Raw genomic sequence first — 24,768 nt, 5'->3', positions numbered from 1 at the left:
GGTTTGCTCTTAGTATAAACTGTATGATGAACATCCGTAGAGCCAAAGAGATAGACATGCACATCCCTGTTTTTTCCCCTCAAGATAGGTGAATGGTAAGTAAGACTGGATTGCTGAGTAAAGGGCGAGGCTTTGGTGTGCGGGCTTGCCTTGAAGACGCCACAGGTTTAGTTTCAGACCACTGCAGTACAGCGAATCAGATCAGGATAAAGTGAGTCAAATGGATATTTTGGCTTTCAAAAAAATTTCATTTGAAATTTCATATGAAAGTTACGTTTGTACCACACTGTGAAGTATGCAGTAGCATTAGGTTTAAAGAAACAATGTATATACCTTAAATAAAAATACTTTATTGCTAAAAAATACTACCATGGAAGCCTGTAATAGTAGTAACATTAAAGATTATTGATCACACAGATCACCTTAACTAACTAGTAAGACAAAAAATTTGAAATACTGCAAGAATTACCAAAATATGACACAGAGACATGCAGTGAGCAAATGTAACGGGGGGGGTCAGTAGACTTGCTTGAAGCAAGGTTGCCCCAAACCTTCAATTTGTGTAACCTGTGACGCTCACCAAACTGAGGCATGCCTGCATTGTCAGACCAGCCTTCCAGGCTGGCATTTGGCCACCTGGGGGCAGTGCCCTGAGACCTGGGCCAGGGCTCAGTGACCTCTCTGGGTGTATTTGATGTTCTAAGATGGTGCTCTGATTTGTGCAGCCCCGTGTCTTGTTCCCGGCTGCTCATCACCAGCCTGAGGCGAGAGCCTTGCAGGCAAGGTGGGCTTGGCTTCTGAGCGAGGCGAGCCCTTCATAACTGGTGCTTTCCGGGGACTTGCTGCTCAGGGTTCCGATTCGGTGTCAGGGACAAGGGGACGGTGCACAGGCAGGCTGGACAGTGTGGTCTGACCCTTGAAGGGAGAGCAGCTTTCAGGCCCCCATGTGCAGGCAGTAGTAGGCGCAGGGAAGGTTGTTGATAGATGCCTGAAAGGGCATTTCCCCTAAACTTCTGGTGACAGACGTTTTTACACCTAGTTAACTGCTTGATTATTGTTGTTTTAATTTTTTCTTAACTGTTGTGTCCTTTCCTTTCTCTTATTTTCATCTCCGATTTCCTGTTTTTTTTTTTGTTCAACAGCAGGATCAGGTATGTGATGGGAATTTGCTTGTAGTAGTGGTTTGCTGCTGCTTGTAGTTATTTTGCTCATCTTTTTTTGTATCAGCTCTGACAGATACAAGGAATGATTGTGACAGGTAGGCTCGCTCTCTCTGTTAACGAATCGGCTGGCAGGGGGAGAGTCTACATCTCTCCTGTGTGATTCAGCACTGGAGGGGTCAGGGGTTTCATTTCCCCTGCAGGGGGACCAGAAAATGAAGCCTGCAGAGCCTTATGCTCTGGTCAGATGAGGGAGTGGCCGGCCACGCTCAGGCCACCAGTGGGTGGGGAACTGTGGGTGGCCTCTGGCCACTGCTTTCTGCAGTGCCGGCCCGAGTCCAGGGGGACACCTTGTTTCTGTCAGGCCTTGGGAGAGCATTGCATGTCACAGTCGTGTTTCTCATCAGCCCGGAAATGCTTCTGCTGCATGAGTGAGTCATTTGCAAATAGCGAGCAGACTGTTCCCCTGTCTGTTGGATCCAGAGAATTGGAAACAATCTCTTGATTATAGCTTCTCCTCCTCCGGGTGATGGGGTCTTTTGGGTTGTGGAGCCACTTGAGACAGCTTGAGAGCAAGGCCATTGGTGGCAAAACCCGGGGACCGAGCCCCCCGACTGGACTTACTGAACCAGTGCCCTTTCAGGGTTGGACTGAGCGCTGCCCTCATCTAGTTCTAGAATTCAAGATTTTCAAAGGTATTATGAAGTCTAATAGGAGAACACCTTGGTTGTAATATCTGAATTTTCACCTAGGCCTCCTCGAGGAGTTAGTATAGCAAAACTGGTCAGAGACAAAGCATCCACACCTCCTGATCTTGGTCTTTTTTCTAAAAAGCTTGCTCTGTCTGCAACCCTTTTCTGATTTTTTCCCCCATTCTTAAAGTCTATCAGAGATAGGATACCATAAGCCATGGCAGCGGGCTCGCTCTCTCCCATTAATAGGGCTTGTTTCTACAATCCTCTTCTCCCTGCTTTATGGTTTGGTGGTGGGAGGCAGATGCCATCAGGCCAGAGCAAGTTGCTGAGCGCATTTGTTTACAAAGTATACCCAGCATGTATACTTCACTTGCTCTTGGCCACCTTCATAGTGAAATGGTCAAGGTGTTGTCCAGACTCTAGTTCTCTGTGGTTTGGTGTCTGGAGGGGAAGGGGATCAATCTGCGGATCTTCTGACTTGAACAGCTTCATCACTTGGGGAGACTGGGCTTTGGTGTGTGCTGTGTGTGTGCCATCATGAACACAGACTTGTGATTTTATAAAAAGTCAGTGTTTCCCCGTAATGCATCATTTTTAATGGTCCTGCCACTGAAAGATCCGGTATGGTTTTATTTGTAACACTTGGGGCTTAGTTAGGTCATGGGCATGCTGGTTCTTCCTCCAGAAAGAACATATAGCTTACTTCCTCCTGAGAGCAAGCCAGCTTAACGGGAAAACAGGTTCTAGAACAGGCCAGGTGGCCTTGGAGAGGATTCGCTTGCCGGTGAAAGGTGCCAGGGTTCGTGCTTTTCTGGGTGCTCCCTGGCTGGAGCGACCTTGGTTGCTGATCTCCCTTCAAAGCTTTGCATGGCCTCCTTGGTACATGTGTATTTGCACAAGCCCCTTAGATTTAACATGAGTCTTTGCCTGACCAGGCTTTGACACTGGGTCTAGGATGTTCCTCCGGCACCCTGACCTTTGTGTGTAGAGCGTGGGACGGTGTGTGTGGGGAATGCGTGCCTGCTTCTTAACAGCTGCTTCTGTGCCCTTTGCAGCAACCCAAGGAGATCTGTGTGCTGGTTGGCTTCTGTGATGAGGTGAAGGAGATGCCCATGAAGACCCTGGTCCCTGCTGAGGTGGTCTCGGAGAACGTCATCCCCGCCCTGGAGCTGGTGGAGCCCATCAAGGTAGCCAGTGCCCCTGGTTTATGATGGCCTGCCCTGCGCGGCGCACACGCCTGTGGCTCCCTGCTTGGTTTCTAAGGTTACTTGAGTTGGGGACCATTAGTTTACAGCATTCCCCTAAACTAAGCGGCACCCTCTTCGTCATATGTTTCTTTCCCGAGTTACGCTCCCTAGTGCTCATGGATCAAGTCTGCGTTTTTAACACACCTTTCAAGGCCACTTTCCAGTGCCTGGCTCCAGCCAGACCTTCCTGATGCGCTTTCTGTGGCCGCTCCCGCATCCTTCCCCAAGCTGTAGCCAGGGTCCCAGCTCGATGTTCCCAGGACACTCCCAGGGTTAGTGCAGGAGCGCCTCTGGGTGCTGCTGCTTGTGTTGTGTTGTTTCCTTAGCACCCTCCACTTGGTAAAGATCTTCCTTCCATAATTGACTTCTGTTCAGTGTTCTTGCCTGGAGAATCCCAGGGACGGGGGAGCCTCGTGGGCTGTCGTCTCTGGGGTCGCACAGAGTCGGACACGACTGAAGCGACTTAGCAGCAGCAGCACTTCTTATGGGTGAGGTAGTGTTCTAGAGACTGAGGCCTACAGTAGTTCGTCAACAGTGAACAGAATCACCCTTGTGTTCAAGGAGCGCCCAGGCGTGTGGTGTCTCACCACCTGGTGCGCGTGTGCACTTCTTGTTCTGGAACTTTCCATGTCAGTGTTGCTTGACCTTTAGTGGTCTTGTTTCTTCCTCCAAGCTTCTCAGCATATGCCCTGTGTGGACCACGCATGGGTTAGGTGTCTGACTGCCCTTCCCGCTCCTGCCCAGTCCAGATGCTCAGAGGCTGTGGCCCATCTCGCTGACTGCATTAGTGGAGAGGCATAGCTTGTACTCTTAGACGTGTGTGGTCCTTAAAAACAAAATTCAGTTCCTTGGTTACGCTGGCCACATTTCAGGTGCTCAGTAGACACACATGGCCAGTGGCTGCTGTACTGGATGGTACAACTAGAGAAGGTTGTCATGGAAAGTTCTGTTCAGCATTGTTTTATCAAAGATAGGCTCTAGAAAAGCAATCTCAGGTGCTGAGACTTGAAAGTCAGGAGACTATCTCAGATGGGTTTAAAACTGTCTTCTAAATAGTAAAATAGTGGGTCCTCTGTTCTACTGCCTCCTTCATCTCCCCAGAATGAATGCTGAATGATGAGGTGACTGGAACCAAACAGATGTTGAATGGACAGCTCTCTAGGGTTGGGGGACAGTTACTGCTTCTCGTCCTAGTTTTGGGCGGGAGGTGGAGCATTAGGGAAAGGCCTGGACAGGAACAGCAGGGCCCAGGGCTCAGACACGAGGAAGAAGCCCCGCCCTGTTTGGAAAGCAGCAGAAAGTGGCTTCTGGGCGATGCTAGCCCATCCTGGCCTCGGCCCCCTTTTAGAGGAGCAGGACCGGGGGCGAGGCGAGGCTCTCGGTGGCAGTGTTCTTCTCCTGCCCTTTTAACAGAAGGACCCAGCCCCCGCGAAGGCTGACATTTACTGTGAGGTGTGCGAGTTTGTGGTGAAGGAGGTGGCCAAGCTGATCGACAACAACAGGACGGAGGTGCGTGGGTCTGGGGGCGTCTACCGTGGCGAGGGACGGCTCTCCTGGCCCTGGCGCCAGAATGGCCTCGTGGGGGGACCAGCAGAAGACCTGGGCTTGGCCCTGGCGGGTGAGGGACAGCAGCCTGGAGGTTGGAACACCCACTCCCCACCAGCAGGTCCCTCTGGGCTGGGGCTGGAGGAGGCACCTGCCCTGCTCTGAGCTCTAACCTTTGGGGGACAGCACCTTGCTTGTTGGCTGGTTTCCTGATCCCATCAGCATTTTCAGAGTCTCTTCATCCCCATGCGGCCTCCCATCTTCTCACTCACCCTCTCTCGTGTTTCAGGAAGAAATAATTCACGCGCTGGACAAAGTGTGCTCGAAGCTGCCCACATCCTTAGCTGAGCAGTGCCAGGAGGTGGTGGACACCTACGGCAGCTCCATCCTGTCTATCCTTCTGGACGAGGCGAGCCCCGAGCTGGTGTGCAGCATGCTCCACCTCTGCTCCAGCCGGGGGCTGCCGGCAGCGACGGGTGAGCCCCGGGGTGGTTGGGGCTGGCTGGCCCCTCCTGGCTGAGGCGGGGCCTCGCCGCCTCTGAGCCTGGGCTCTCTCATGTAGTCCGTGTGATGCCGAGGAAGGACGGTGGCTTCTGCGAGGTGTGCAAGAAGCTGGTGGGCTATTTGGACCGCAACCTGGAGAAGAACAGCACCAAGGAGCAGATCCTGGCTGCCCTCGAGAAAGGCTGCAGCTTCCTGCCGGACCAGTACCGGAAGCAGGTATGCCGTGGGCTGCTTTCGGCCCAAATGTCAGCACCTGCTCAGGGAGTGTAGGAGCTGGGCACTCATCGACTGTACCTCTGGGTGAAGTTTTGCCATTTCTGCCTCTGCCGTGGAGTCCACTGAGATTTTCTTAGAGGTGCTCTGTTGGCTCCAGTGGAGCCACCGGGAGGAAGATGAGCAGGTGTGGGTCGGTAGTTCACCTGGGCAGGGAGGCTGGCAGGGCCAGAAGTTCTGGCAGAAGAGCCTGTGGCGCGCCCTGCTTGTCTGCCCGCGCTCTGCTTGCACTCACCCGGACCGCGCTGCTGTTTCCCTGACAGTGTGACCAGTTTGTGACGGAGTATGAGCCGGTGCTGATAGAAATCCTGGTGGAGGTGATGGACCCTTCCTTCGTGTGCTTGGTAAGCCGTGTGCTAGGCTGGTAGTTTCCTGGGCCATACCGCCTGGCAGGGGAGTGCTGTGTGGACCCTGGAAGGGTTCCTCGCAGATCTGGGGCTGGAGGCAGAGTCTGGGGACAGTGTGTGAGAGAACCAGGCTTCCAGGCCCCACCACTTTACCGAGCAACCTTGCCTTTTTGGGAAAGTGATTAGAGCTCTGATTCTAGCTGCTTCTAGCAGCTGATAATCTCAGTTTTGAAAAGGATTAGCTGAGCCAAACCTAATACTTTCTGCTCCTCTTGACCATATAGAAGATTGGAGCCTGCCCAGCAGCCCACAAGCCGCTTTTGGGAGCTGAGAAGTGTGTCTGGGGCCCGAGCTACTGGTGCCAGAACATGGAGTCGGCAGCCCTGTGCAACGTGAGTAACGGCTCTGTGGGCCCGCCTGCCAGGCCCGTGCCTGTGCTCTGGCGGAGTGTGTGACGCCAAGGAGAGGGAGGCTCAGCTCTCTGTCTTCGGGTTAGGATGGGGGCGCAGTAAGGCTTACGTGTGGTCACCAGCAAAAGCAGGGCTCCCCGCACTCTCGTCTCAGGAGTGATGGGTGGCAGGGGATGTTCTCCAGTGTACTTTGCTTCTGCTTTCTTGCTTTTGCCTTTGGTTCCCTTGTGACAGGGTCAGGTTCATAGGAAGTCAGTCACCCGAGGGATTGCACAAGGCCTGCTGGATTCTTGCACAAGGCCTCTTGTCCCTTGGCTCCCTCTTGCCCTGACTGGAGCCTGGCCTGGTTCTTCACCAGGGCCTGGCAGAGCTCTTCTCGAGCCACCCTGGGCGCTGGCTCCCGGCTGGGCAGCCACTCCTGGGTGACCTGTGCTGCTTTCCTGGGTGGGGACATGTGTCTCAACCTCTGTTACCTGGTGTTTCTATGCGCAACTTTCTCTTCCTTGTGGGGATTCTTTCAGTGAGCCGGTGTTGAGGGTGTGAGCCCCCCCACCTCAAGCCCCTTGCCCCAGTGCCCTGCCCTGCAGCACGTCCATGGTGGAGTGGGATCCCCCGCTCTCCTGGGTACCTGGGCCAGTTCTGAGCTGGTGTGAGTGGCTGAGTGTTGGCTGAGGAGTTTTGCCTTGGGGCCCTCTCTACAATCAGAGGGAGGGGTCCTGGCCCTACCTGCAGGGGCGCTGTTCACCCACTGCTCTGGACTCGAGCCTTATGAGTCTTAGAACCCCACCACATACTATGCCTGGGTTTTCAGCATGTGTGCCCTCCGGCTGATCTGGGCCAGGGTGTCGGGTCCCCTTGCTGGGTGCAGGCTCATGTGCTCAGGGGCTAGGTGGAGTGTGTCACCTGCAGACTAAACTGTCCCCTCTCTCCTGTCAGGCCGTCGAGCACTGCAAGCGTCACGTGTGGAACTAGAGGCACGTTCCATCCTGGAGAAGCTGCAGCGTCTTTCCTGCTCGTGTGTCTGGGGGAACGAACACAGATCTGTTGACTTTGTTATAGAAATAGGACCCCCCTCAGCCCCTTTCTCCCCCTCACTGTGGTGTTGCTGTCAGTGGCATGCTGACGTCGTTGCTTTGGTGTCCCTTTCTCTCTGCTAGACAGATGCCGACATAGCGTACACTGGAGGTCTTCTGAGTCTGTCCCTACGTGTGGTTATGTGGAGGAGAGGGGGCTCTGGCTGGGGACGTGAGCCGGAGCCTCCGGACGGAGGTGGTCCGTCCTGCTGGCCGGGCTTTGGGTGCTGAGGCCCTGCCTGCTCTAACGAAGGCGTAGAGGCACCGTCCCCTTTTGCGGGCCTGCTGACTGCAAAACAAAGGCGGTTTTATATGACAGACGAGAGACTTAGAATAATGAGGCTTTTTAAACAATGCGGTTCTCACTGTATCAGAGCTGGTGGGGCGGGGCTCGCTATCCCTGGGTCAACCTTCAGTTCGGCTTTCTTGTCTTTCCTGATGGATGTGGTTTTGGAGTTCTGTGGTTCTGGGTGGGAGGGGGAAAAACCAGTTCAGCTGAATGTGCCCTGCTAGCTCTCTGTGGAGGGCCTGTGGCTGCCTGTGTGCATGTGTGGGCCCTGGTGGCGCCTCCTGCCTGCTCGTGCCCACCCTGGTGCCCAGCGCCAGCACCACTCTGGGCAGGATGGCCCCTCCCCTCCGACCCCCCTCTTGTAGATGTTCTTTTTGACCTGCCAATAAATGTGGATGGCAAGCTCCTAAGCCTCTGGCTTCCAGGTAGAAAAGGTCTGCTGGGTGTGCCGTCCCGGGGCCTCGGCTGCCGCCCTGCCTTCTTCTCTCCCGTTTGACTGCTTCTGTTCCACTTCCGGTTGCCAGGAGAGAGCAAGACATGCGGTTGCTATTAAATGAACTTAATGATTTTTTGGTTTGTTTTGCACTAGAATTTCTGTGAGTTAACAATAAAGTCTGTCAACCAGAGCCTGAGTGTGTGTGATACCTCAGCCAGAAGTTTGGCTTCTGAAGGGCTCTTGAGGCTGTGAGCTGTAAGTGCCCAGCAGTCCTCAGGCCCCATTTGGCCACAGGAATGAAGTCCCATCTCTGGTTCTCCATGGCAGCCAGTGGTCAGGGCGTGCCCCCGAAGATGGGTCCAGCTCTGGCCCGTGCTCACCCCCACCGCCCCCCTGCCCCAGCCCAGCCCCGCAGGTAAGTTTACCAGAGCGACATGCCGGTTCCTTATGAGTTGCTTTTCTTTTTAAAATTCAGACCATTCCAGAGACGTTCAGTGCGTACCAAGTGAACAAAACCAAGGGTAAAATATTGAGGGAATAACTTAGTTTAAAACGGGGATGCACATGAACATTCTACATTCAAAACCCAAGGGAACATCAGTCGTTTTCTCTCTGTGAGCCGGGAACATCTGGGAAGCCAGTGAAATGGAGCGGGTGCTGTTTGCCGACATTGACTGTGTCCGTGTGGAGAGACAGGGAGGACTCACTGCCCCCGCCTGCGTGTCCAGTCAGGGCTGTGGCAGAAATGTGCTGGGACTTGAACTGGAGTCCAAGAGTCAAGGCCAGGCAGGGCATGCCTGCGCTGGGCTCCCTCCCCAGTGCTGGGCTCCTGTGCAGTGGGGCTAGGGTTGGGGGGACAGGGCTGGGGTAGGAGCGGGGAGAGGGCCGGCTTGGCCTCTTTCAGCTCAGCCTGGGCTGAGTTGGACCTCAGACTCTTGGAGTCTCGGTGACCCTCCTTACCTCGTCCTTAGATGCTTACCATTTGTTTGGTTTTCTTAAAAAAATAACATTTTATGAAGGTAGAGATCAGATGTTGAATGAGCGTCTGGCAGAAGTGGAATCTGGACAGCTGAGGCAGGCCCTGCTGCTGGGCCAGCCCCAGGTTGTGTGCCCAGAGCTGCCCCCGGAGGGGCCCGCACCCCAGAGGTCCTGCCCCTGCTCTGGCCCCCAGAGGGGCTGGGCTGCTCATACCAGGCAGGCTCCCCCCATCTAGTCACAGCTCCGTGATCTCCAGGGGGCTCTCCATGATCACATCGCGAAGCTTGTGCAGGGGTGTGGATTTGGCGGACTCTGTGCGGGCGTTACGCTCAAAGGCGCTGGCCTCGGCCGTCGTCAGCATCTCCAGTGAGCGGCCCAGGCCCTTCTGGTCATCCTCAGGCAGGCTGTTGAGGTCAGTGGCCAGCAGCGTGCCCGTGCTCCCGTGTATCACATGGATCCCGTCTGGCCCTCTGAGCTCGGTAGGCGGCTTGTGGCAGAAACGCAGGCTGCCCTGGCCGGGGCTGCGCTCCCCTGGCTCCTCTTCCAGCTCGGTCTGAATTAGCTGCAAGAGGCCGGGACCCCCACATGCTCAGGGCCTGCCCCTGCGCAGGTCAATGGCCCCAGAGTCCCACCTGCTACGGGCTTGTTTTCTCCTTACTGCACACAAGGAACCCTGGGCTTGTGTCTCAGAAGCCTGCGCAGCCTATGACCGTGTTGCTCAAACTGGGTACAAAGGAGAACCACAGATACGTCTGGGGCTACAGGTGTGTTTCTGCAGAGCATGGGGTTCCCATGAGAACCTGAGTAAGCTCCTGTATTCACTCTGAGATCTACGAAGGCCCTGTGAGTGCACCTGTGGAACCTGACTTGTTACCGGGCGGCCTCAAGCAGGATCAGCGCTCACTGTGGCAGCTGGGAAGCGTCCACAGTGGAAGCTGGAGGGCACTGATAAGGTCGAGCAGAGACTCAAGAATGCTGCTTCTGTCCTGTGTGGAGCTTTGCAGTTTTCATCTATGGCAGTGGGGAATATTGGCCCAGCTGGAGATCTGAACTTTTTAGATAAAGTCTGACTGTTTAAAGTGATTGACGCGGCACTGCAGTCTCTAAAAATGACATGATCTCTCAAAGATACCTTCTTGGGGGTTTCTCAGATCTGAGAAACACTGCCTCAGCACCCACCCATCCCTGAGAAAGCCCACTGCAGAGTCCAGAGAGCAGAACCCAACTGTCTGACTCCCTGGACTCCCCTCCCACTGCAGTCCTGGGTCCCGGCTGCATCTCAGAGACTCAGAGGAGGATGAGGGAGGGAGAGGGAGAGAGCACCCCCAGGGCTGGGGCACAGCACACAGCTCCCGGCCCACCCGCTACCTCGGAGATGGAGGAGTGGCTGGAGGAGGCTTTTTGCACCATCCGCTGTGCAAAGAGCTTTTTGAGCCGCAGGTAATCCTCCAGGACCACCTTCAGCAGCGATCCCTGGGGGAGGGAGAGGGTTAACCCCCACCAAGGCCCTCCCCTTCCTGCCCCACCCCCCACTCACTCCCTTAACAGGTGGGGGTAATGGAAGGTGACTGGGCATCTGATCCTAGGGTAGAGGGTGGGAGCAGAGCCTGCTGACAGCGGCCAGCCAGACCCATGTCGCCGGAGTCCTGGCCTTGAGGCCACTCGGGCTGAAGCAGCTCCTCCTCAGCCCAGGGCCGCTCTCTGTTCTGGCCCCCCAGAAGGCAGGTCTAGCTGAGGCCCTAGAGGTGGAGGAAGCTGTTTCCCAGGACCCTCCCCCGTCCCTGCATCCTCTAGAGTAAGTCCACGCCCAGCCAGGGGTCTGGGTGCAGGAGCCTGCCAGGACAACTCACCTTGATGGGCCCCTCCCGGATGATCTGGCCCAGCTTGGCAATGTTATCATACTCCTGGATGGCAGCCCGCAGGTACTGGTCATCGTCAGGCTTGACTGCCGCTGGTTCACGCCCGAAAGTTCCCTGGGGAGAGGAGGCGTTGGCTGGAGCAGAGGTAGGTGGCACGCGCACATGTGTACAAACAGGCACACACGTGTACACACGCGCATGTCCCACGTGGCTGTCCCCGCCCGCTCTGGCCCAGGCTCACGTGGGTGCGGGTGGGGCTGTTCCACAGGTCAGCGACCTCACTCAGGTTCTCCGGCAGGTCATCCTCGTGCTCAGCCTGGGCGGCCAGCTCCAGGTTCCGGCAGAAAGGATCCAGCCACACAGGGTTGGCCCTGCAGATGGAGTGGGGTTGAGGAAAGGCTGAGAAAGGAAGGCTGGAGTGGACGGACACTTCTGATGCCTTTGAGGGAAACGGGCCCCCACTGTTTCCTCGGCCATATCTGTCACAGGATTGAGGGTTGAGGGTGGTAAGAAACGCCCCTTGCCTGTGGCACCTGTGGGTGCGTCCTCCCCTCAAAGATCCCACAAGAACCAGGACAAATTCCCATCTGGATCAGCTTTGGTGCGGAGGCCGCCCCTTGCACCCGGTGCCCAAAACCTATGTCTCCCTGGAACTTGCGGCCCAATCAGGTTGGCGAGCCAAGTCAGGGTGGAGAGAGGGTGTTTGGGCCAGCAGGGGGCACCCACACCCCAGGTTTCAGCCAGTCCATGATGCCCTCAGAGCCTGAGAGGCAGTAGGGACTTTACCCCAGCTTGGTCCAGGGTGTGTCTCCCGACAGTGCACCCAGCAGGGTTCAGGGACCCCACTCACCCATCGAAGGAATACTTGTTGGTGTTGGGCATGTCCATGATGTCAATGAAACCACGATTCCCTGTAGGAGAAGGGTTGGGGTGTGGGGTAGAGGGGTACACCCTGCTGGGGCTGGGGAGCTGGGCCTGAGCCAGCCCTGTGAGGCCCTGGCGGTCACTCTAGGCCCTCAGGGGCCCCTCCCATCTCTCCACCCATCACAGCCCTCTCTTACCTGCGGAGCCAGCCACGATGGCTTTGAGCTTCCTCTTGTGTCTAGAAAGAAGCAGAGGGGCTGGTGAAGGAGGCTGGGGCTGGACTGGCACCTTAGGGCCTAATGGCCCTGCCTGCCTCCGTGACTGTCCACGGTCAGCCTGTCTCAGGGCAGGGCAGTAGGGGTCACTCACACAGTCCTGTAGTACCAGTTCATGAGGATGAAGAGCATGGCAGCCAGGAAGAGGAGAATGGCCAGGACAATGATCGCCATCTAGGGGAGCAGGGCTGGGCCTGAGTGGGTGGGAGCACCCAGGGCAGCACGGGGCCTGGGGGGGGGGTGTCACCAGGGGTACCTGCAGGGCGGACATGTCATCGGGTGGGCGGACAGAGATGGCGGGCTGCACGTCCAGGACGTTGTAGTTCCGGAACAGATTCCTCAGTTGCTCCTTGTTTTCGTCGATCATCTGGATCACCCTGGGCGAGGGGGCAGAGGCCTCAGCCATTCCTCAAGAGCTCGTCCCACTCAGGCCAGTCTGCCCCCAAATTCACCCCCCACCAAGCCTTGTGAGGTTCAGGTCCCCTCAGCTCAGATAACCTTGTATCTTACAGCTTCACCATCCCTTCACATAAGATCCTACTTGATCCTCACAATTGCTCTAATAGTCCCATTTCACGCATGGGAAGAGTAAGGCTCAAGGGGTAGATCTCTCTGTTCACACACCTTCTCTCTACTTGCCCTGCCCACCCCTGGGTGTGAGCCTCCCGTACAGCAGCCATGATGGTGTTACCCTGCTCCCCAACTCCAGGGTCAGGGCAGGCTGACAGACCCAACTCCAGGGCAGGAGGCAGACAGACAGACAGCTGAGCACAGATGCACACCCACCGGTCCACATCCAGGATGCGGTTGGTGTCGCGGTTCACCACGTGGATGAGCAGCTCCGTCTGTGCGAAGTTCACCCGACCCTTCTTGTCCACGTGGAACTGGGTGAGAAGGGCATCATGGGAGGCGTGGCAGGAGCAAGGCGTGGGAAGGGCAGGCCTTTTCCAGCAGCCCCTCCTGCCCTGCCCTGCCAAAACCCCAGCACTACTGAATGCCCACCAAGGGTCAACTTCGAGGCTGACCACTGAACTGCACTGGGCCAGACACTGTTATCAGCCCCATTTTATAGAGGAGGAAACTGATGCCCAGAGACCTGGAAGGACCATGCTCAGGCAGCTAAGAAGTGACTGATCCCTTTCATACACCCCTATCTCTCTGCACTGCTCTGTCCCTGTCCTGGCCCCTCTTCTTGCTCCACTGCCCCTAGACCCAGAGCAGGTTCCTCAGGGTACCTGAACATCATCGGTGTTGACGATAGCACCGGTGATGTTGGAGAGCAGGCGGATGAACTCCTCCTCAAAGCCACGCACGCGGTCGGGGATCTCGTTAATGACAATCTTGACCCGCTGGTCATCCCTCAGGATGTAGATGCCGATGACAGCTGTGTCATTGTGGCCAGCCAGGTCCCGGGCCACGATGTCCACCACAAAGTAACCAGGGCTGTAGGCCATGAAGAGGTCGAAGGTGCGCAGGATGCCATCCACACTCCCTGCAGGGAGAGCCCATGGCTGGTGCACTTTCTCTAGAGAATTCTGCCGCTGCTGCTGCTGCTAAGTCGCTTCAGTCGTGTCCGACTCTGTGCGACCCCATAGATGGCAGCCCACCAGGCTCCCCCATCCCTGGGATTCTCCAGGCAAGAACACTGGAGTGGGTTGCTATTTCCTTCTCCAGTGCATGAAAGTGAAAAAATAAAGTGAAGTCGTTCAGTCGTGTCCAACTCCTAGTGACCTCATGGACTGCAGCCCACCAGGCCCCTCTGTCCATGGGATTTTCCAGGCAAGAGTACTGGAGTGGGGTGCCATCGCCTTCTCCGCTAGAGAATTCTAAGTTTTATTTAAACATGTGGCATACTAAAAACACAACTTGGGCTGCACTGGCCCAAGGATGACAAGCTGGACCTTGCCATCCCACGCTGGGAGGCTGCGGAGCACTTCTGAGCACCCCCTATGTCTGTTTCTCACACGTAACACATGCGCCTTGGAATTTCACAACCACAGCAGAGAGATGACCGGCGGTGGTATGGCACAGTCTTCTCTTAAAAGACTGGATTCAGAGACTTAGATCTGGGTTCAACATCCGCCACTTTGTAGCTTTGTGACCTGTAGCAAGCTGCTTTTTAGTTTAAGAGCAGTGGGAAGTTGGAGGACAAAGTGATGGTTGTCTGGTGGTGTGGCTGGAGGTGGCGGCACGTGAACCAGACTTTAGAGGGTGGTGAGGGGAGCATTCTGAAGGCAGAGATGAAGGTCAGGATGGTGTTACAGGAAGTGAACACAAAGGGATCCAAGGCCCGGGGAGGATGGTGTGAAGCAGGCTGAAGGAATAGTGAGTAGTTCAGCCTGAGTGGGACCCATGCCCATAAGGGTAAAATAAGGGCTGTGGAACCAGCAAGCGGGATTAGAAGGAAGAGCTGATGGGTCTAGAAAGCCAGGCCAAAGAACCTGAATTGATTGCTGTGGGCAGTGAAGGGCAGGGAAGCAGCTGGAGGTTAGATTGGGACACCTTCTAGAACCTAACCCAGAGATGCTCAGCTCTCCACACAGGCAGATGCACAAGCAACCATGCATACTTTTAGGGTGAAGTGTGCTTTTTGAATTCTGGCTCCCCAGTGCCTTCCTAGTACAATGCCTGACGCAGGGGAGGGTGAGGTGCACAAGTGGAAAGAGGAGGATATATGGAAAGGAGAATGGGGAGATGGATGGGCAGACGAATGAATGGACGCATGGGTGGACGGATGGATGGATGAGGAGATGGTAAGAAGAGAAGACAGTGGGTGGGTAGATACAGAGATGGATAGGTGGATGGCTGGATGGGTCAACAGAAGGACTGATGTGGCTGACTGGCCACCTATACCTTGTGGGACCCCCATAGACCCTATTTCGTCCAGACCTATAGTCCATGAAGTGGCTGGAGCCCCTACCCATTGTGAAGACCTGGCCCACGTCCTCAGAGTCATTGGCCAGGGCCTGGAAGTAGTGGATGGCCAGGATGCTATAGAAGACAAGGCTGTTGTTGCCAATGTCTGCGTCCAGGGCCAGCACCTGGATCAACTCCGAGCCCACTTTGGCGTCGGTGGCCACTCCTGCAGGAATAGGCAGACGAGTGTAAGCGGCAGAGGAGAGGCCACCCCATGCCCCAGGCCCAGGCTCTGGTCCCTGCACCTGCAGTGTATTCAGCCTTGGTGAAGCGTGGCGGCTGATCGTTGATGTCCTCCAGCACGACACGCACTTCCTGCAGGCTGAGGTCAGTGACCAGGTCAAGGGCTGGGGAGGGCCTGCGGGGAGGTGTCCAGCTGCGATTGCTTGAGGCCTTGACGATGAAGGAGAAGATGGCTTCGCACTCCCTGTCCAGGTCCCTCAGCACCAGCAGACGCCCGTCGGGCTGCAGCTGGAAGTTCTTCTCTTCGTTGCCAGCTGAAGGGGACCGTGGCACAGCATTAGGGGCCGGGACAGGGCACATGTGGGTCATCTCCAGCCCCAGTGTAGGGAGGCACCACCCTGCCAGGCCCCACCTGCAATGAAGTAGTACACGATGGCGTTGGAGCCCTCGTCTGCATCCACAGCGCCTGTCACGTTGCCCACAAGGGTGCCACGTGGTGAGTGCTCGGGCACCGTCAGCAACTGGTACTGGGGGCTGCCTTTCTGCAGGGGGAGAGGGAGGTCATGGGACGCCAAGGGAAGGCCTGAGCCTCTGCTCCTGCCAGAGGGCACTGGGCAGTGCCTTCGTGGGTGCTGAGGGAATTTCCTGCCCAGGCCTAGAGAAACTGCTGTAACCTTAAGGGAGCAAGCGTTGGGCTGGAGAGACCCCTGCTCTGCCCTGAGGGAGTGTCACTCACGACTTCCTCCAGGAGGGCAGGGCTGGCTGGGCACATTCTCCAAGGTCTCCTAGGATCTGACGGATGTTTGAACAAGGGGGCTTGCATGTGCACACATACACACTCTCACACACATACATACATGCAGTCTCCAGGAAACATCACACCCTGTGTGCACACAAGATGAGAAAACCGCCAAGTTAGAGAGTCTGAGTCCACACGAAGAGGCTCAGCCCCAGCTCACTACAGCAGAACTGACTTTCAGGCTCCTTTTGTGAGCGTGTATGCAGACATGGGAACGTCAGCTCCAGGAGTCAGGCATTTCTGTCTGCATTTTGACTGCTGGGTAGTGCCTTGACATAGTAGCTGTTCAGACAATATTTGTTCTGTGAAGTGCCGGGCAGTTTCCTCGTGTAACCACGTGTGTCTACAGCACAGTGTGGACAGTGTGTGGTGTGACCGGTGCAGGGGAGGGGTAGGCTCACTGGCGGCCTCACGAAGAGGGGTTCGTTGTCGTCGATGTCCTCCAGAGCCACCTGCAGCGGCTGCATGGTCTCATAGGGCACCGGCTGGCCCAAGTCACTGGCCACCAGGATGAGCTGGGGGAGGAGAAGTGCCGTCAGAGCGGACGAAGGGCCCCAGGCAGGCATCCCAGGAGGACAGGTCACTACCCTCGCAGACATTCTAGGTGGGGACTAGCGGTCCTGCGCCCATAAGAAAGTCTCTTTCTCGGCCGGCCCCGCCCCCGCCCGGGCCCCGCCCCCACCCCGGGCCCCTCCCCCTTACGCTGTACACGGCCTGCTTCTCCCGGTCCAGGCGCTGCGCCGTCTGGATGAGGCCGCTGATTGGGTCGATGGTGAAGTACTCCCAGTCCCGGTTGCCTGTTGTCTTCAGGAAGCTGTAGCGCACGGCCCCATTGAGGCCCTCATCCTTGTCCGTGGCGTAGACCTCGTACACGTTGGAACTCAGTGGGATCTCCTGCAGGGGGTACAGAAGGAGGCATCCTGAGAGAATCCCGGTTCCCAGAGCAGAACGTCCTTGCCACCTTTCAGCATTCCTAGGAAATGCCTGTCTGCTTAGCTGGACTCTCCTGGAGTCTGAGCACTTGCTAGAATGTTCCTTCACCCCCAACCCCAGCCAAGGCCACTGCCTATGGACAGTCCAGCCTTGGATCCACCATGTTCCAGACTCTTGGGGTGACTGCCCTTCCAGGGCTATCCCATCCCTCCATCCCACTGCATGCTGAGGTTTAGAAGACCCTCAGAGCCACCCTCTGTTTCTGGGCCTACTACCCCAATCACAGGAGCTCTAGGTATTCCCAAAGAACACATCCATCCAATGGGGTCCCTGAAAATGGGGAGGGCATGCAGGGAGGGTGATTTGGTGGCTAGAGACTGGACATTTGGGTCCAAGTCTGCTACTAATTCACTCTGTGACCTGGCCACTTCTCTTCTCCGACCCTCAGACTCCCAAGTCCCTTAAGTCTGAGCTATCAAAAAACCTAATAGACATCAACATTGGCCCATGAAAAGGTTGCCAAGGGCACAAGAAAAAGAACACGTTTTTGGCTTTCAGTTAAAACAGCATCAGCTCAGCATGATTTCACTGTTTATCTCATTGATCATGACAATCGGAAACTCCAACTGGCAGTTACCTCTAATAGATTGAAAGTGGGATGACAGAGGTAATTACTTAACAAATGCTGGTTGTTCGAGAAACATGAATCTTTCAAATATGGACCCCTTGAAGGAAAAAAAAAAAACAAACTTAGTAAAAGGGGCCCTTTGGTGTGGAAAAGAACCATGCTCAGTCGGTCAGCTGTGTCTGACTCTTTGTGAGTTCATGAACTGTAGCCCACCAGGCTCCTCTGTCCATGGGATTTTCTAGGCAAGAATACTGGAGTGGGTTGCCATTTCCTTCTCCAGGGGATCTTCCACACCCAGGGAATGAACCTGGGTCTCCTGCATTGCAGGCGGATTCTTTACTGTCCGAGCCACCAGGGAAGTTACAAAGAACTAGATTATTATTAATTTATACGCTGCCTCGTTCTGTAAAGAAGATTTGAGGCAGTGGACAAGAATGTATAAACTATAATAAGGGTGAATGGGTTAAACAAATCAGAATAGAGAAAAAAATGACTGGCAAGAAGATGGAAACAGAGGGATGGGAGGGAAGGCGTGTACACGAACATGTACATCAATCAAGGTGGGCTGACCATTCTGAGCTCTCTAGTGAACACAGAAAAGAGGGCCACTGTATCACTGCAGTAGACACAGGTTAAAAAAAACAAATCACAAGGTAAAGGTGTAGTGTTTCCTAGAGCTCAGCCCTGGGAGAAATTCATCGTGTGGGACCTCAAATGGAACAGAGTGACAGCGAGGACTTAACACTAACATTCTGAGATGTGGAGAGATGCTGAGACCACTGGCTCATTTTCATTTGGGGAGAAAAGAACAAGTGGGAGACCCCCCAAGTATTCTTTCAAGGAGCATTTTGGGCTTTGGTGCTGAGAGGAAGGAGGGGAAGGGCAGGAGTCCTTCCCTATCTTTATAAGACATTTGAGAATAAGGCATGAAAGAAGAATTGGAAACAGACGCTCAGCCACTTCCCCTTGTTTCTTATTTTGATGATCATCCTCAGGTCCCAGGCTGTCTCCAACACTGGTATCAGCAGGAACAAGAGACAGACAGCAGGGGCTGCGTGTTTATTTTGAGACAAGTATGGGGGAAGTGGCTTGTGGGGAGACTGTCCTTGGCAGACATTTAGGAGCGAGAGATGGGACACCTACTATTATTAGTCCCACTTTGCAGACGAAAAAAAAAAGACTCAGAGAAGTCACTTGCTCAAGGTCATCTGGCTGGTAAGTGAGAGAGTCAGATGTGGGTCCAAGAGCTTTGGCTGGCACAGCCCTTCTTACTAACCGCTGTTCAGCACTGCCCTGTGTGGCACTGAGCTGGCTGGCTCCTTACTCTGGCCTCAGTTTCCCGGCTTTCGCAGTGGGGGCCCCTTCAGCCTCAGGCTGCAGAATGACTGCAGAATACAGAAGTAGACTGGATCCGGGAAGGGGTGCAGGTGGCAGGAGGCCCGGGGACAGCAGTACCTCTCTGATGTGGAGGATAGTGCCATTGGGTGGGCGCACAAAGACAGGGCGGTTGTCATTGACGTCGATGACCTCCACCAGGAGCATGGTGGTGCCCCAGAGCGGGGGCTGCCCGCCGTCTGTGGCCACTACGGTCAGGCTGAACCTCTCGTAGGACTGCAGTGGCCGCTTTGTGGTCACCAGGCCCGAGTCCATGTCCACGTGGAAGGCCTCTGGCAGGTGGGGTAGGAGAGCAGGACATGGGTCTGGCCGAAATACCCTTCCCATCCCTCCTCCACCCCCCACCTTCTACCTGGCCTGGGGCTGCAGCCCCTAAAGCATCCTGGGAGCGGGGAGCAGGCTACGTACCCACGCCGGGGCCCTCAAGTGAGTAGGCCAACTCCGCATTGGAGCCCTCGTCCTGGTCGGTGGCCATCATGGTGATGACAGAGGTGCCTGCCGGCTCATTCTCGTACACGCTCGTGCTGAACTGGAGCTTGGAGAACTGCGGCCGGCAGTCGTTGACGTCTAGCACCTGGATCACCACCTGGAGGGGGGTTGTGGTCAAAGGTCAGGAGCGTAGTGATGACCTTTGGTCACCTGACAGGTGACCCTGTCAGACAAGAGTAAGCTGGGGTGGATAGTGCCCACTGTTTAGTCTGACCTCCCAATATTTCCTTAAGCCCTTGAGCCTTGGTTTTCTTACGTGTACGTTGGGGACAAGATCTTACCTCTCAGGGCTTGTGAGGCGCGTCTGTGACGGTGCATGCGCAGTGCCGGGCCTGAATAAATGCTCAGCAGCTGGCACTGTGGTTACCAGGTGGTCTGGTGTCTGGGCCCTGCAGCAGGGACCCCTCCCCACCAACCTTCTACTCTGTCCTTCGTCCCTTCCCACAGTGGCCCCATACACCTGCCTCTGATCTCTGGACCTTAATGCGGGACTGTGCCGCCTACACTCCTAGGGCCCCTCTTGCCTGGGGTTTGTGTCTGGCCTGGGACTTGGCTCTGTGTGCTGACCCCACAGCCCAGGGCAGGTCCTCTAGCTACACCAGGAGGCCTTTCCCCCCCGCCCCCGGCTGCTGTGGCCCTGCCTGACTGCACCTGTATCAGAGCTCTTCACAGCCTTGACACCAAGAACCCCTTTCAGTGCACAGAGCACTTTTCTACCTCCCGTCTCCTTGACTCAGCGCCCCTCTGGGAGGGAGGCCTCCCCAGGGCTGTCCCTGCCTCCCTTTCCCTGCATTGCTGGCAGCAGAGGCTCAGAGAGGTTACATGCAGTGTGCTCAGCTAGTGTAGACTCCTGACTACAGATACTGTGTTCTCCCCACCACAGTGCCTGCGTAAGTGACAGGTGAGAACGACGGGATATGTGAGTGCTCCTAGCCCTGCCCCCTATCTGCTAAGGAGAATTTTTCTTTGCCAACCCAGCTTCTTATCTCCCCACCCTTCAGAAGACTTTTCTTTGGATGGTTAGGTTACTATTGAGAAGTGGAAGAACTGAATACAGAAAGACAGGACTGGAAAGGCCAGAAAGAACAGAGAGAAAGAAAAGAAAGCAGAGTCTTGAGGAGGACTCTGGATCGAAATGGGGACAGAGCGAAGGTGGGATGCTGGCCTCCCCAGAGCAACTGTGTGGACGCTAGACCTGGCCTGGGAATGGGGTTATGAATTCGACCCCTCATTCATGTTCTCTGAGACATTAAATAAATATAAATGCTTTATAATTATGTTTGGTCGCTGGACTGTGTTTCTTTCAATGGGACACCATGGAGACACTGGGCCATGTATAGCCCAGGCTTTATTTGGTTTACACCCAGGTATGTGTGGGCTTCCCTGATGGTTCAGATGGTAACGAATTTGTCTGCAATGCAGGAGACCTGTGTTTGATCTCTGGGTCAGAAGATCCCCTGGAGGAGGAAATGGCAACTCACTCCAGTATTGTTGCCTGGAGAATCCCATGGATAGAGGAGCTTGGCCGGCTACAGTCCATGGGATCACAGAGTTGGAAATGACTGAGCAACTAACTCTTACTTGCATGTATGTTTAGCTGCCTTAGTAGGGCTCTGACACAGCAGTTTCTCCTGCAGAGCCCCTGTCTCCCTAAGCCACAGCCACTGTGAACCCTGGCGATGCTCCTGCTTCTCCCTCCCGCCACCACAGCTCTCAGGGGCCAAGGCGGCCCTGCTTCTGCCCTGCAGCACCCATCCTGTAAAGGCTTTGCCTGCTGCCTCCACAACCACATCCTTAGTGTCCACACCAAGGTCCCTCACCTGCACCGAATTTTCTCGACGGTTGCTGGCCACATCCCCAGGGTTGTCTTTGGCCAAGGCAGTCAGGATATAGTGGTCCTTCTTCTCCCGGTCCAGAGAGGACAGCACATAGATGTCACCCTAGGAGGGGGAGGGTGGAGTCAGGTCCTTCATCAGTTCGGCAGATATTTATTGAGCGTCTGCTAAGTGCCGACACTGTTCAGGGCTCTGGAGATACAGCACTGAAGAGACACCAGCCCCGGCCCCGTGGGGCTCTTGTTCTAGCGGCTCTTCTTGCCTTCAGCACTCCAGAGTCTACCTGGAGGTGGGATAAACAGCCCAGGCTGGAGCTCACTACCTGGCCAGGTACCAGGTAGTGCCCCACAAGTATTCACAGTCATAGCACCAGGCTGGGAGTATGTCTTATTGTTCACACCGAGAGGAGGGAGAGAAACCCGGCTGAAAGGGCAGAGCGCAGGGGGATGCGGGTGGGCAGCGGGAGGGAAAGTCCAGCTTCAGCCTCACAAGTGGGGAAGGCTCTGCCAGGCCAGCCAGCCCCAGGCCACAGGGCTGTCTCCCTCCCTCCTTGTACTGAAACGGCACATTTGAACCAATTTGCCGACATTCAAAATCTTGAGTTTCTGCATTCCCACAAGTCTGAGACTCATGGGAACACGAGGGCTGTGTGGTGGGCACTTCTTCCCTCTCCCAGCACTGAGAGTAGGGCCATGTATACAGTAGGTGCTCAGCTACTGTGCCCACTGTCTACAGAGCTTCCTATGCCTCTCTTGGGCAGTTTCCAAAAGCAGTCTCATGGACTTGAATCAAGTCTTCTAGTCTGGTGGAGACAAATCTCAGATTCTGTCCCACAAGGGGCAACTTCCAAAAGACTGCCCCACTTCCTTCCAGATGTGCTGGGACAGAAAGGCCGCAGTCTAAGGATGTCTGGGACTCTGAGAACAGTGCTTGCCAATTTGACTGGAAGACCTCTGAGGCTACAGCTGCCCAGCTGGCAGGACCCAGAAACAGAGGGGTGACTGCGATACTTTTGGTGGCTTCTCAGCCTATGACCCTGGGCCCTTCCCACTTCCCATCCCCCAAACCCAGGCCCTCCACTGCCCACTTACTGTGGTGGGGCTGATGGCAAACTTGCCCTCACCATCCACAAGGCTATACTCAATGAGGGCGAAGTTGCCTGAGTCAGCATCAGTAGCAGTGACCGTCAGGATGACTGTGCCCACAGGAACATCCTCAAAGACAGCTTCCTGGAGCCCAGTGGGCAGAGAGAAAGCATGGGCCATGGTCAGTCTAGAGTCTCTGCCCTTGCCCAAGAAACTCACTGGTGCAGACAGCCCAGAGCATCAAGCTACTCATGGATGGTCATTCCCATGGGACTTGAAGGCTGGCAGGGTGGGAGTGGAAGATGCCCAAAGGTCCCAAGGAATGGGCATGGGTCCCAGACCCAGTGTGTTGGCCTGGTCACCCACCTGGTAGGACAGCTGGTCAAAGATGGGGTTGTTGTCATTGATGTCCACAATCTCCAGGTAGACAGGGATCTCAGCGGCCCGGGGTGGGGACCCATTGTCTGAGGCCCTCACGGTGAAGTTGAGCCCGTGCACTTCCTCATAGTCCACTGTCCGGTTGGCAACGACCTTCCCTAAGACACAGAGACTCTCACTGCCATCCTGGCCACCCCTCACTCGTGGAAGCTCTCTGAAGTGGGAAGAGAAGGATCTGGGGCTCTGGGGATGAGCACAGTCCACTGAGGGAGAAGGGTGGCTAGGCGTCACTGCCCAGCGGCTGGCCAGAGGGCCGAGAATAACTGGTGTCTAGCTCTTCTCCTCACTGGAAGGGCGAGAAAGCCTTTCACAAGGCAGAAAGGGACTTCCCTGATGGTCCAGTGGTTAAGAAATCGCCTGCCTATGCAGGGGATATGGGTTGAATCCCTGCTGAAGGCAGGGGATATGGGTCTGTTAAGATTCCATATGCTGTGGAGCAACTGAGCCTGTGCACCACAGCTACTGAGGCATACTTAGAGCCTGTGCTCTAAAGACAGCCACTGCCATGGGAAGCCTTAGCACTGCGGCCACTGAGCCCATGCCCTGCAACTGGAGAAAGCCCATGTACACCAACCAAGACCCAGTGCAGTCAAAAAAAGAAAAAGGGAATCGTTAAAAAAAAGTGGGGAGGGGGAATGTACAAAAACAAGTGGAGGACCTCCTCTGGGACACTTCTCTCTCGGCCTACTTGTCCCCTGAGTGATACTAATTGTGGAGCTTGAGTGGTAGAGAGGGTGAGGGACTATTCCAGGCTCCAGCAGATGCTGAAGGGGCTTCCATTCTAAGCGGGAGCGAGGCACCCCGTCCACGCTTCGAGACCAGGCATGCAGGAGTGACTAGAATGTTAACCATGTCGGCCCTGGTCCCGCCCGCTGAGGGGTCATGGTGGGACCTCAACTGGAGGGTGAGAAGTGATCCTGGCCCCTCTGGGAGGCTAAGCAGGCACAGACAGATATTCCCCAGACTTCCTCTGGCAGACCTTCCCACCTACCGGCTGAGGAGTCTTCCAGCTGGACATAGCCCGGGGGCATCAGGTTCAGCAGGGAATAGGTGATCAGCCCATTGAGACCCTTGTCGGGATCTACAGCTGCCACAGCGATGAGCGTGGTGCCTGGGGTGGCCCCCTCCAGGATCCGCTCTGTGTAGTAGGTGATTCCGAAGGGCTTGAACTGGGGTGTGTTGTCATTGACGTCCAGGATGTTGACCGTCAGTTTGGCTGGGGTGGAGGCAGCAGGTGAGAGTGGCATGAGAGGCCTGGTGTGGCTGGGTCAGGCCTTCCTAAGTCTCAGCCGAGCCCGGAGAGGACGGCAGCATCTTACAGGCCTCCCGGGGCTCCCTGAAGCTCAGCCCTAGCCTTGGGTGGTGGTCTGTGCCCGCTGACTCTGGTCAGGTCACTCACTCTTCCATAGGGAGAGGGGCTTGGGTTCTGCCAACTGACTGGTAACCTTGGTGGAAGCCCTGGCCATCACTGTTGTGCAGTTTCCTAACTTGTCCCAGGAGACAGAACTCGGATGATCTGTAAGACCCTTTTCCATGATTCGACCTTTTGTTTCCCTCTGACTTGTTCCCTCTGTATAACCAGCCTGGGCCCTTTGCTCTCTGAGCCTGGGACAAGTAGCAGATGACTAGGTCCACCCTTCCTGAAAACTAGGGCTTCTGGGCTATAAAGATAAGCAGCCAGTATCTGCCAAGCCCCAGCCAGTATCTCCCGCACTCCAGCTGTCTCTGCCTCATGGCAGAGGCCACGCCATCCATAAATCCCCCTCCACGCTCCCTGCTTGGCAAGATTCAGTGCCTCTAGCAGCCCCTCCTGGCTCATGCCGCAGACAGGACAGCCTGTGCCCAGCCACAGAAGGCAGCCTGCATGCCCTTCTCTTCTCCGCTGTGGTGTCTGTGGCTTCACAGACTTGCCTTGCTCTTTGCTGCCTCTGGCCTGACCATGTGGCTTCTTAGCAGATCTGAAGTTCCTGTCTCACATCCCAGCTATACCCTGGTTACCAGTTCTGACAATGGGATTCCGACCTAAGTCTCTATCAACCCATCCTTTCCTTAGTCCCCTTCCAGCGTCTACCATGCCTCCTTCCTACTCTGAGGCTTAGAGTTCAAGACACA

At 55.6% G+C, this 24,768-nt stretch overlaps 2 protein-coding genes across 2 annotated transcripts in view; one reads left to right on the top strand and one right to left on the bottom strand.

Annotated features, from left to right (window-relative positions):
- PSAP (prosaposin) overlaps positions 1 to 8,169 on the top strand; it is a 33,493-nt gene extending 25,324 nt beyond the window's left edge. The window contains exons 8-14 of the mRNA XM_055535144.1: positions 2,911 to 3,042; positions 4,516 to 4,611; positions 4,937 to 5,123; positions 5,210 to 5,367; positions 5,688 to 5,768; positions 6,056 to 6,163; positions 7,118 to 8,169. Coding sequence (XP_055391119.1) covers positions 2,911 to 3,042; positions 4,516 to 4,611; positions 4,937 to 5,123; positions 5,210 to 5,367; positions 5,688 to 5,768; positions 6,056 to 6,163; positions 7,118 to 7,153 — 798 coding nt within the window. The 3' untranslated portion in view covers positions 7,154 to 8,169. The remainder of the gene's footprint in view (positions 1 to 2,910; positions 3,043 to 4,515; positions 4,612 to 4,936; positions 5,124 to 5,209; positions 5,368 to 5,687; positions 5,769 to 6,055; positions 6,164 to 7,117) is intronic.
- A 300-nt stretch (positions 8,170 to 8,469) lies between these two features.
- Positions 8,470 to 24,768, bottom strand: part of CDH23 (cadherin related 23) — a 435,990-nt gene continuing 419,691 nt past the window's right edge. The window contains exons 50-70 of the mRNA XM_055535177.1: positions 23,648 to 23,872; positions 22,585 to 22,754; positions 22,225 to 22,362; positions 21,119 to 21,238; positions 19,218 to 19,395; positions 18,870 to 19,081; positions 16,556 to 16,747; positions 16,255 to 16,368; positions 15,467 to 15,596; positions 15,117 to 15,368; positions 14,876 to 15,037; positions 13,191 to 13,447; positions 12,742 to 12,839; positions 12,212 to 12,332; positions 12,050 to 12,129; positions 11,878 to 11,918; positions 11,667 to 11,727; positions 11,058 to 11,187; positions 10,808 to 10,930; positions 10,326 to 10,430; positions 8,470 to 9,519 (exon numbers count right to left, since the gene is read on the bottom strand). Of these exons, the coding sequence (XP_055391152.1) occupies positions 9,193 to 9,519; positions 10,326 to 10,430; positions 10,808 to 10,930; positions 11,058 to 11,187; positions 11,667 to 11,727; positions 11,878 to 11,918; positions 12,050 to 12,129; positions 12,212 to 12,332; positions 12,742 to 12,839; positions 13,191 to 13,447; positions 14,876 to 15,037; positions 15,117 to 15,368; positions 15,467 to 15,596; positions 16,255 to 16,368; positions 16,556 to 16,747; positions 18,870 to 19,081; positions 19,218 to 19,395; positions 21,119 to 21,238; positions 22,225 to 22,362; positions 22,585 to 22,754; positions 23,648 to 23,872 (3,236 nt within the window). The 3' untranslated portion in view covers positions 8,470 to 9,192. The remainder of the gene's footprint in view (positions 9,520 to 10,325; positions 10,431 to 10,807; positions 10,931 to 11,057; positions 11,188 to 11,666; positions 11,728 to 11,877; positions 11,919 to 12,049; positions 12,130 to 12,211; positions 12,333 to 12,741; positions 12,840 to 13,190; positions 13,448 to 14,875; positions 15,038 to 15,116; positions 15,369 to 15,466; positions 15,597 to 16,254; positions 16,369 to 16,555; positions 16,748 to 18,869; positions 19,082 to 19,217; positions 19,396 to 21,118; positions 21,239 to 22,224; positions 22,363 to 22,584; positions 22,755 to 23,647; positions 23,873 to 24,768) is intronic.

This window comes from Bubalus kerabau, chromosome 1 (genome assembly GCF_029407905.1).
Source record: "Bubalus kerabau isolate K-KA32 ecotype Philippines breed swamp buffalo chromosome 1, PCC_UOA_SB_1v2, whole genome shotgun sequence".
Lineage (NCBI taxonomy): Eukaryota > Metazoa > Chordata > Mammalia > Artiodactyla > Bovidae > Bubalus > Bubalus kerabau.
This window is presented reverse-complemented; position numbering and strand designations above follow the sequence as displayed.